This window comes from Ranitomeya imitator, chromosome 4 (assembly GCF_032444005.1).
Source record: "Ranitomeya imitator isolate aRanImi1 chromosome 4, aRanImi1.pri, whole genome shotgun sequence".
NCBI classification, from domain to species: Eukaryota; Metazoa; Chordata; class Amphibia; order Anura; family Dendrobatidae; genus Ranitomeya; species Ranitomeya imitator.
In genome coordinates this window covers 569,038,112-569,049,510 of record NC_091285.1, presented here as the reverse complement: position 1 = coordinate 569,049,510, position 11,399 = coordinate 569,038,112, and the positions used below count along the sequence as shown (strand labels likewise).

The 11,399-nt window shown below is 41.3% G+C and overlaps 1 protein-coding gene across 2 annotated transcripts in view; it reads right to left on the bottom strand.

Annotated features, from left to right (window-relative positions):
* Nucleotides 1–564: 564 nt before the first annotated feature.
* Nucleotides 565–11,399, bottom strand: part of LOC138676738 (probable E3 SUMO-protein ligase RNF212) — a 91,616-nt gene continuing 80,781 nt past the window's right edge. The window contains exons 13-14 of one of the 2 annotated variants that reach the window (XM_069766304.1): nt 7,708–7,744; nt 565–980 (exon numbers count right to left, since the gene is read on the bottom strand). In XM_069766304.1, coding sequence (XP_069622405.1) covers nt 785–980; nt 7,708–7,744 — 233 coding nt within the window. In that variant the 3' untranslated portion in view covers nt 565–784. The remainder of the gene's footprint in view (nt 981–7,707; nt 7,745–11,399) is intronic. The other variant, XM_069766302.1, reaches the window with a different exon arrangement.

Genomic DNA, 11,399 nt, shown 5'->3' with positions numbered 1-11,399 from the left:
GAGAGAGCTGTAGAGAATGAACGAACGAGAACAGCAGTTGTGAGGACTATTCCGAATGCTCAGCAGGGTAGGACTACAACACACAGGCGCTAGTGGTGGGCAACGATTTCCATCTGCGAAGGAAACTCTGGAAGTGCCCATCGGATCGGCCGGTCTCAGATAGCCCTGTTAAGCGTGCTCTGGATTGCGGATCCAGAAGTCTTCAGTAGAGGTAAAGAGACTGCAACCTTGTGTCCTCGTTATTGACTGCACCTCACACCATCACCATCCACCTTACTGGGAAGCCCTGTGGACACACTTCACCTGTGGGAAGGTATACCATCCAGCTGCCATTCCATCACCCCAGCGTCGGTCACCCTGACCGAACACCACAGGTGGCGTCACGAACCCCTGACAGACTGCATCACCACCTTTATTGGACGCCCCTTAGCAGGGTCGCGGACCGGGTCTAGCCACCGTGACAGCCTCAGAACCGAACCAGAGAGGCCCGGTACCGAGAACTTGTGGCCCTGTGTCTGGGGGCGCTCCAGCTACTGCTGCCAGTCTTGCACTGTACAGCTACTATAAATGTGGCACACAGGCAATTTACTGTGTAGGGAACACTTGAAAACACACTTTTGCAAAATCCAACGAACCCATGTAAAACCACATTGGATCTATTTTAACTAATTTTTAATTACAGGGTCACCAATTTATTGGTATGCAAAACAGTATTCGGTAGCTTATATTACCCACCTCTCCAAAGAAATAAACACAAAAAATAAATTAATATTTATATTACTTTTTAATGACGACGCTGCAAAATGTTAGCGATAGTAATGGGCTGTCTGACACTGGATGTCTGTGAAGATAAAGGTGTCTGAGATAATATCTGTGGGGATCTCTGACTAGACAGGTTCCAGATACTTTCATGGCTTGCTGGTGACACAGACTGTGAAAGCGGGTGGAAAATATTGTGCTGTGAAGATCCAACATTTGATCTGTATAGAAAAAAGCGAGTAATCGTAAGTAATATCTACTGTAAGTGATCAATTATAATTGTACAAGAGGCAACAAAGAAAAATCATCTAGAACTGAATATTTAACCATAAATTTAGGAAATAGGCCACGTGTTAGGCAGGTATACAAAAAATAATGGCAGTGTTAATAATTTGTTTTTATCAATTAATAAAATGCAAAGTGAATGAATAAGAATTCTTAATCAAATCAATATTTGGTTTGATCATGTTTTCCTTGAAAACAGCATCAATTCTTCTAGGTACACTTGCACACAGTTTTTGAAGGAAGTCGGAATGGAAGTTGCTCCAAACATCTTGGAGAACTAACTAAAGATTGGTGGATGTAGGCTTGCGCAAATCCTTCTGGCTCTTCATGTAATCACAGAAAGACTCGATGATGTTGAGATCATGGCTCTGTGGGAGACATATCACTTCCAGAACTCCTTGTTTTTCTTTACATTGAAGATAGTTGTTAAAGGGAATCTGTCAGTAGGTTTTTGCTATGTAATCTGAGGACAGCATGAGGTAGGGGTTGAAACATTGTACTCAACGATGTATCTGGATGTGTGCTGTTGTTTACTTAGACTGAAGTATTAATCACCTGGTGATTTACATTGCTGTGACTATCAGGCACGTGGACAATTGTATGACTCCTCCCCCTTCTGTGATAAGCAGCTCGCTGTCTATAGCTATGTACATACACACAACCTGGTGTGGGTGAGGTTATCTTTCTCAGCTCTGCTGCATCGCTAAATCTAAAAAGCTCTGATTGTGTCAGAACTAGTGATGAGCGAATATACTCGTTGCTCGGGTTTTCCTGAGCACGCTCGGGTGGTCTCCGAGTATTTGTTAGTGCTCAGAGATTTAGTTTTCATTGCCGCAGCTGCATGATTTAAGGCTGCTGGGCAGGCTGAGTACATGTGGAGGTTGCCTGGTTGCTAGGGAATCCCAACATGTATTCAAGCTGTCCAGCAGCCATAAATCATGCAGCTGATGGGAAGAAAACTAAATTTCCGAGCACTAACAAATGCTCGATCACCCGAGATCACGGCAAAATCCACAATAGATTACCTCAAAATGCGCAAGCTGAAGGTTTTACAATGGCCCTCACAGTCCCCTCATCTGGGCATCATTGAAAATCTTTGGCTAGACCTCAAAATAGGAGTGCATGCAAGACGACCAAAACTGGAATATTTTTCCAAGGAAGAATGGATGAAAATCCTTTAAAGAAGAATTGAAAAACTTTGCTGGCTACAAAAAGTGTTTACAAGCTGTGATACTTGTAAAAGGGGATGCTACTAGGAACTAATGATGCAGGATGTTCAAACTTTTGCCTTTGGCCCTTTTTCTTTTTTGTCATTTTTAAAATGCAAAAGATTAAATTTTTTTGCCTAAAATACAAAGGAAATGTGTGTCATCTTTAACTTTAGCCCTTTTAGAGATAATTTCATCTTCAGCTTGTCAAAATTACTGTTGTTGTGAACAGTTTAGCAAGAGGTGCCCAAACTTTTACATGCCACTGTAAGCATGAGTTGTGTTTCATCTGCTGCACCAAGTTTCTTTGACTGACCACTACATTTACGGTCTTCAACGTTGATCGTTTTTCATTGCTTCTTCAAAAGAGCTTCAACGGCAACTTTGCTACCTTGTGACTTGCTGTGCTCAGTTTTTCCATGGTGTACCTCACCTAGTTTTAAGCCTCCGACACAGCAGCTTATGTTTCAGTTAATGACTATGCATCAACTTGCATAGAAAAATGAAGATCATCATCACTTGTTATGGCTAATTGGATACTCATACACTTGACTATAATCCTGCAATATCCCAGTCTTTGTGCAAGTGTGCCTGAAAGAAAGTATACTGTTTCGAAGGCAAAGGATGGTCATACTGTACCACATATTGATTTGATGTCGATTTTCTTGGTTTTACTTTGCATTTTGCTAAATTGTTAAAAATATACTATTAACATACTAAAACTTTTGCACAGCATCTTTATTTAAAATAACTATTATTTAATAATACCTTTAAATATTATTTAACCCCTTAAGCCCCGATGGTGGTTTGCACGTTAATGACCGGGCCAATTTTTACAATTCTGACCACTGTCCCTTTATGAGGTTATAACTCTGGAACGCTTCAACGGATCTTGGGATCTTGGCGATTCTGACATTGTTTTCTCGTGACGTATTGTACTTCATGTTAGTGGTAAAATTTATTCGATATAACTTGCGTTTATTTGGGAAAAAAGCGGAAATTTGGCGAAAATTTTGAAAATTTCGCAATTTTCCAACTTTGAATTTTTATACCCTTAAATCACAGAGATATGTCATGCAAAATACTTAATAAGTAACATTTCCCACATGTCTACTTTACATCAGCACAATTTTGGAACCAAAATTTTTTTTTTGTTAGGGAGTTATAAGGGTTAAAAGTTGACCAGCAATTTCTCATTTTTGCAACACCATTTTTTTTTTAGGGACCACATCTTATTTGAAGTCATTTTGAGGGGTCTATATGATAGAAAATACCCAAGTGTGACACCATTCTAAAAACTGCACCCCTCATGGTGCTCAAAACCACATTCAAGAAGTTTATTAACCCTTCAGGTGTTTTACAGGAATTTTTGGAATGTTTAAATAAAAATGAACATTTTACTTTTTTTCACACAAAATTTATTTCAGCTCCAATTTGTTTTATTTTACCAAGGGTAACAAGAGAAAATGGACCCCAAAAGTTGTTGTACAATTTGTCCTGAGTACGTTGATACCCCATATGTGGGGATAAACCACTGTTTGGGCGCATGGCAGAGCTCGGAAGGAAAGGAGCGCCATTTGACTTTTCAATGCAAAATTGACTGGAATTGAGATGGGACGCCATGTTGCGTTTGGAGAGCCCCTGATGTGCCTAAACATTGAAACCCCCCACAAGTGACACCATTTTGGAAAGTAGACCCCTTAAGGAACTTATTTAGATGTGTGGTGAGCACTTTGACCCACCAAGTGCTTCATAGAAGTTTATAATGCAGAGCCGTAAAAATAAAAAATCATATTTTTTCGCAAAAATGATCTTTTTGCCCCCAATTTTTTATTTTCCCAAGGGTAAGAGAAGAAATTAGACCACAAAAGTTGTTGTGCAATTGGTCCTGAGTACGCTGATACCCCATATGTGGGTGTAAACCATTGTTTGGGCGCATGGCAGAGCTCGGAAGGGAAGGAGCGCCATTTGACTTTTCAATGCAAAATTAACTGGAATTGAGATGGGACGCCATGTTGCGTTTGGAGAGCCCCTGATGTGCCTAAACATTGAAACCACCCAAAAGTGACACCATTTTGGAAAGTAGACCCCCTAAGGAACTTATCTAGATGTGTTTTGAGAGCTTCGAGCCCCCAAGTGTTTCACTACAGTTTATAACGCAGAGCCGTGAAAATAAAAATTCTTTTTTTTTTTTTTCACAAAAATGATTTTTTGGTCCCCAGTTTTGTATTTTCACAAGGGTAACAGGATAAATTGGACCCCAAAAGTTGTTGTCCAATTTGTCCTGTGTACGCTGATACCCCATATGTGGGGGGGGAAGCACTGTTTGGGCGCATGGCAGAGCTCGGAAGGGAAGGAGCGCCATTTGGAATACAGACTTAGATGGATTGGTCTGCAGGCGTCACGTTGCATTTGCAGAGCCCCTGATGTACCCAAACAGTAGAAATCCCCCACAAGTGACCCCATATTGGAAACTAGACCCCCCAAGGAACTTATCTATATGTGTTGTGAGAACTTTGGACCCCCAAGTGTTTCACTACAGTTTATAACGCAGAGCCGTGAAAATAAAAATTCTTTTTTTTTTTTTTCACAAAAATGATTTTTTAGCCCCCAGTTATGTATTTTCACAAGGGTAACAGGATAAATTGGACCCCAAAAGTTGTTGTCCAATTTGTCCTGAGTACGCTGATACCCCATATGTGGGGGGAAGCACTGTTTGGGCGCATGGCAGAGCTCGGAAGGGGAGGAGCACCATTTGGAATACAGACTTAGATGCATTGGTCTGCAGGCGTCACGTTGCATTTGCAGAGCCCCTGATGTACCCAAACAGTACAAACCCCCCACAAGTGACCCCATATTGGAAACTAGACCTCCCAAGGAACCTATCTAGATGTGTTGTGAGAACTTTGAACCCCCAAGTGTTTCACTGCAGTTTACAACGCAGAGCCGCAAAAATAAAAAAAAATCTTATTTTTCCCACAAAAATGATTTTTAGCCCCCCACATTTTTATTTTCCCAAGGATAACAAGAGAACTTGGACCCCAAAAGTTGTGTCCAATTTGTCCTGAGTACGCCGATACCCCATATGTTGGGGTAAACCCCTGTTTGGGCGCACCGGAGAGCTCGGAAGGGAAGGAGCACTGTTTTACTTTTTCAACGCAGAATTGGCTGGAATTGAGATCGGATGCCATGTCGCATTTGGAGAGCCCCTGATGTGCCTGAACAGTGGAAACTCCCCAATTCTACCTGAAACCCTAACATACCCCTAACCCTAATCCCAACGGTAACCCTAACCACACCCCTAACCCTGACACACCCCTAATTCTAATCCCAACCCTAATCCCAACCGTAAATATAATCCAAACCCTAACCCTAACTTTAGCCCCAACCCTAACTCTAACTTTAGCCCCAACCCTAACCCTAACTTTAGCTCCAACCCTAACCCCAACCCTAACCCTAGCCCAACCCTAACCCTAGCCCTAGCCCCAACCCTAGCCCCAACCCTAGCCCCAACCCTAACCGTAACTTTAGCCCCAACCCTAACCCTAGCCCTGATGGGAAAATGGAAATAAATACACTTTTTTAATTTTATTATTTTTCCCTAACTAAGGGGGTGATGAAGGGGGGTTTGATTTACTTTTATAGCGTTTTTTTATATCGGGTTTTTATGATTGGCAGCTGTCACACACTAAAATACGCTTTTTTATAGCAAAAAAGTTTTTGCGTCTCCACATTTTGAGACCTATAATTTTTCCATATTTTGGTCCACAGAGTCATGTGAGGTCTTGTTTTTTGCGGGACGAGTTGACGTTTTTATTGGTAACATTTTTGGACACGTGACAGTTTTTGATCACTTTTTATTCTGATTTTTGTGAGGCAGAATGACCAAAAACCAGCTATTCATGAATTTCTTTTGGGGGAGGCGTTTATACCGTTCCGCGTGGTAAAGTGGATGAAGCAGTTTTATTCTTCGGGTCAGTACGATTACAGCGATACCTCATTTATATTATTTTTTTATGTTTTGGCGCTTTTATACGATAAAAGCTATTTTATAGAAAAAATAATTATTTTGGCATCGCTTTATTCTCAGGACTATAACTTTTTTATTTTTTTGCTTATTATGCTTTGTGGCGGCTCGTTTTTTGCGGGACAAGATGACGTTTTCAGTGGTATCATGGTTATTTATATCCGTCTTTTTGATCGCGTGTTATTCCACTTTTTGTTCGGCGGTATGATAATAAAGCGTTGTTTTTTGGCTCGTTTTTTTTTTTTTTCTTACGGTGTTCACTGAAGGGGTTAACTAGTGGGACAGTTTTATAGGTCGGGTCGTTACGGACGCGGCGATACTAAATATGTGCACTTTCATTGTTTTTTTGTTTTTTTTTTAGATAAAGAAATGTATTTATGGGAATAATATTTTTTTTTTATTTATTTATTTAGTAATTATTATTTTTTTTTTTTACACATGTGAAAATTTTTTTTTAACTTTTTTACTTTGTCCCAGGGGAGGACATCACAAATCGTCGATCTTACAGTTTGCACAGCACTCTGTAAGGTCGGCGATCTCACTGACATCGCTTCAGGCTTACAGAGCTGCAGGCGACCCGGAAGTGCTCCCTGCAGGACCCGGATGCAGCCCCGCGGCCATTTTGGATCCGGGGACTGCAGGGAGAAGACGCTCGGTACACGGTGAGTACATCAGTCAGTCAGTACTCCCCCCATGAGCGCGGCCGATCGCATATGACGTACTATCCCGTCACTGGGAATTAAGTCCCAGGTCACCTGGACGGGATAGTACGTCATATGGGATTAAGGGGTTAAAATATCTTAATTTATCCTGCATAGTTAACACCCCCAAACCACAGTTTTTCCTGTACAAAATAAGCCCTCACACAACTCAGTCTCTAAAAAATAAAAAAAGTTATGTGTCACAGAACATGGCTAGCAAAAAAAAATATTTTAAGTGTTTTTTTTTCAGCAAAAATATACTAAAACTGTAAAGCGCTGCGGAATATGTTGGCGCTATATATATAAAGATTATTATTATTATTATTAAAACATAAAAAAATAAAGATGGAATAAGAATTTTCAAATCTAACTTAAAAAAAATCTAGCATACTGATTATATTGAATGGTCTTAGGAAACAAAAATACACAGAATTACTGTTTTGCTCTCCCCACCTGCAAAAAAAGTGGAATAAAACTGATTAAAAAAAAGGATGTAAAATAAATATATTTGTTTTAAACCTTTTTTAAAACGGCAACAACCTGTCTAAAATATGTGACTCTTTATGACTTATATGCAGAAATGTAGTCATAAATATGTCGCACTTCGTGCCAAAAGGTTGACCACGCTCCTATTTCTCATCAAACGTGACCTAAATGTAAACTCCCAACACAGAGTGAACTGAGCAGGAGATATTTATCACTGCTTTTCAACCAAATAATGAATTACCTTAAGGATCCCCCTGTATTACCAGTTCCATAGGGACCTGCAAAATGGAAGTTTGTGTTTGATATTTAGGGAAAATATGCAGATGAGAGATATAAAATGTTGCACATGATAAAATTCTCATAAACTGTCAAAGTTAATTGATAGGAGTACTTAAAGGGAACCTGTCACCTGAATTTGGCGGGACCGGTTTTCGGTCATAAGGGCGGAGTTTTCGGGTGTTTGATTCACCCTTTCTTTACCCGCTGGCTGCATGCTGGCCGCAATATTGGATTGAAGTTCATTCTCTGTCCTGTCTGTAAGGGAAGGGTGAATCAAACACCCGAAAACTGCGCCCATATGACCGAAAACCGGTCCCGCCAAATTCAGGTGACAGGTTCCCTTTAAAGGGAATCTGACAGGCAATTTCTTTGTAGTATACTAATTGTGTGGTGAAATAGTGCCTGGGTAGCCGTTTCAGGATATGTATCTTTTATTTCTGTACAGGCCCCCATTGTCGTGCTGTAAGCGCCAGAAAAATGTGTTCTCTCGCTCCGGGAAATCAGGCATATGTAAATGATAAACTCACCCCTTCCCCCACCCAGCCCTCTGCCCCAGCGTCAGTGATTAGCCAAGCGTATATATTCCTAATGAATATTCACCCCTTTCCCCGCCCTTAATTTCACCCACCCCTCCCGGCTAGTGTCACTAATTGAGACAGACTGCCTTATGTCAGCGGATCACATCGCAATCCTCAGACTGGCCATCTGCTGCCCTGACATGAGCGTGGCAGCATGTAATTCTATAGAGCTGTCACTCTCAGGTCAGGAGATCAGACAGCCAGTCCGAGGATTGCGATGTGATCCTCGAGCATAAGGCAGTTTGTCTCAATTAGTGACACCGACGCAGAAGGGTGGGTGAATTATGGGCGGGGGAAAGGGTGACTATAGCATATATACGCTTGGCAAATCAGTGACACCGATGCATATATATATACGCTTAACTAATCAGCGATACCGGCGCAGAGGGGTAAGCAGGATTATGGGTGGGAGAAGGGGTGACTATAGCATATATACACTTGGCTAATCAGTGACACCGGCACAGAGCTGTGGGCAAGATTATGGGGGAGGGGAGGGGTGAATATTCATTAAGCATATATACGCTTGGCTAATCAGCGACACCGGCGCAGAGGGGTAGGCGGGATTATGGGCGGGGGAAGGGGTGAATATTCATTTATCATTTCCACATGCTTGACTTGCCAGCACAAGACAATAAAATATCCAGGCTTACAGCAAAACAATAGGGCTATGTAAAAAAATAAAAGTTACATATCCTGAAAGGGCTGCCGAAGCCCTATTTCAGGATACTATTAGTATACAATATAAAAACAATCACAGATTCCTTTTAATTAGGCTGAGCTCTACAATTATAGAATTGAGTATTACTGAGTAAAAAGCAAAATAAATCCCAACAGGACTATAAGTGAGTTCTGCTTACCCCTCACACAGCTTCCCCTATATCAGCGTGTGCACAGATTACACAGTCAATCATTTAGTGTGGGTGGGGTAAACAGGACTTTCTCGAAGACTGCTGTTTGCTCTTTACTTGCAAATCCTACTTCAAATCATATAAACCAGGGGTGGGGATCCTCAGGCCTTTTTCTCTGGCCTCCAGGCCAGTGCTTTGTCCAGTACATCCACTTTGACGGCCCTTTAATTATGAAGTACTCTGCGAGCATGCACACACAGCGTTCCCTACAGGACACTGCGCACGTTCAATGGAAGATTAAGTTGGTCGGAGTTAGGATGTTATACGCTCCCGTCCCTCAGAAGATGACGGGAGCAGTGTTTCCTGTTATATGTATGCCTCAGCCCATTGTCTCCAGTATTGTATATGCCCTAGCCCAGGGTCTCCAGTGATGTGTATACCGCAGCCCCATGTCTCATGTGATACCCATTCTGCAGCCCCCCATGTCTCCAGTGACGTTCAAGCCTCAGCCCCGTGTCTCCTGTGACATGAATGCCAGAGCCCCCTTGTCTCCTGTCACATGTATGCCCGAGCCCCATGCCTCCTGTGACGTGTATGCCCCAGCTGCATTTCTCCTGTGATGTCTATGCCGCAGCCCCATGTCTCCTGTGACGTATATACAGCAGTCTCGGTGTCTACTATGTGATGTAAATACAGCAGTCTCGTTGTGCCCTATATGATGTATATACATCAGACCTCTCACTCCTTGAGATCTATAAATCTAAAGTGAGCAGTGATGGGTTTCTTTAAAAAACTTATCGCAGAGTGTCGCCTGTGCTCCATACCAACGCAAATCTGGAAAAGCAGTTACGAGTAGCAACATCATCTATACCACCCAACATCACACCTCACCAAAGAGAAGCAATTTCTGCCATCACGTTAGGGGTGAGTTAATTAAATATTTGTCGAAAAATATAGAAGGGTAATTTTCAATTTTGTGCAGCCCCGAAGGCTGGTATAAATATCCAAATGGCCCTTGGCAGAAAAAAGGTTCCCCACCCCAGATACAAACCAATATACAAAGAGCCAAGTATTTCTAGTTTTTATTGTACGCAGAAATCAGAACTCACAGGTCCACTTTAATACTTCCCTGTCGTTACTAACTTGCTTTCCTGAAGTAACTACATGTTATATATTCTGGCTATGTTCACACACAGTGGAAAAACTGCAGAATTTTGCTGAAGATTCCAAAAGTTAAGTACAAAAATGTCAATAGAAAAAAATCTACTATTGCAAGAGGTAACTGGATTTGTCGTCAGGTTTCACCTATTGCTCATAATTTAATAAAGTCCACAGAAAAATTCACATATATTTACTACATGCCTTAAAAAAAACAAAGTCTGCCTCCCCAGTGACTGGATCCCAAACACTCCGGGGGAAATAAAGTTAATTTCCTCTTGGCACCTTTATCATGGAGGACCTGCTGCATCCTGTTGTGCATTTGTGTCTTGACATGGTATGGCAAGTATGGCTGCTATTTTTTCAGTGATGCCTTTTATTTAGCTGTTCATATAATTATTGACTCTTATTTTCTTTTCTGGTCCCGGAGATTGGATTTTTATGACTTGCTTATTCCCCTTTTCACTTTTTTTTATGAATGTAGAGAACCACTAAAATACATTTTAAATTGTGCTCCCCTTTCCTTAGAAATTATCCGTTTATGTTTCACACGCTGTGGCCTCACATAAGCGGATAGCATACTTTTGGAGGACATTTCAACATTTAATTACATTTTTATTATTGCAGATTTCCTCTGTAACTAGTAAGCACTGGGTCGCTGTTACTGCTTCTTGTGCTGTTTTCACAGAGCTTGTTCAGTGATGTATATAGTAATAAAGAAATCGGGAAAGCAGAGATGGTAATATAGCATGTATGCCTTCTCTGTGCAGAGATGGTAATATAGCATGTATGCCTTCTCTGTGCAGAGATGGTAATATAGCATGTATGCCTTCTCTGTGCAGAGATGGTAATATAGCATGTATGCCTTCTCTGTGCAGAGATGGTAATATAGCATGTATGCATTCTCTGTGTAGAGATGGTAATATAGCATGTATGCCTTCTCTGTGCGGAGTGTGGCTGTGTCTGACAATTGACTCCTCACTCCTGAACGATCTTGTGCACCTACTTATTCTGCAACAATGCCCCAAATACTCACTGCTGAATTATAAGCGTACTGCCCTGATGTTTAA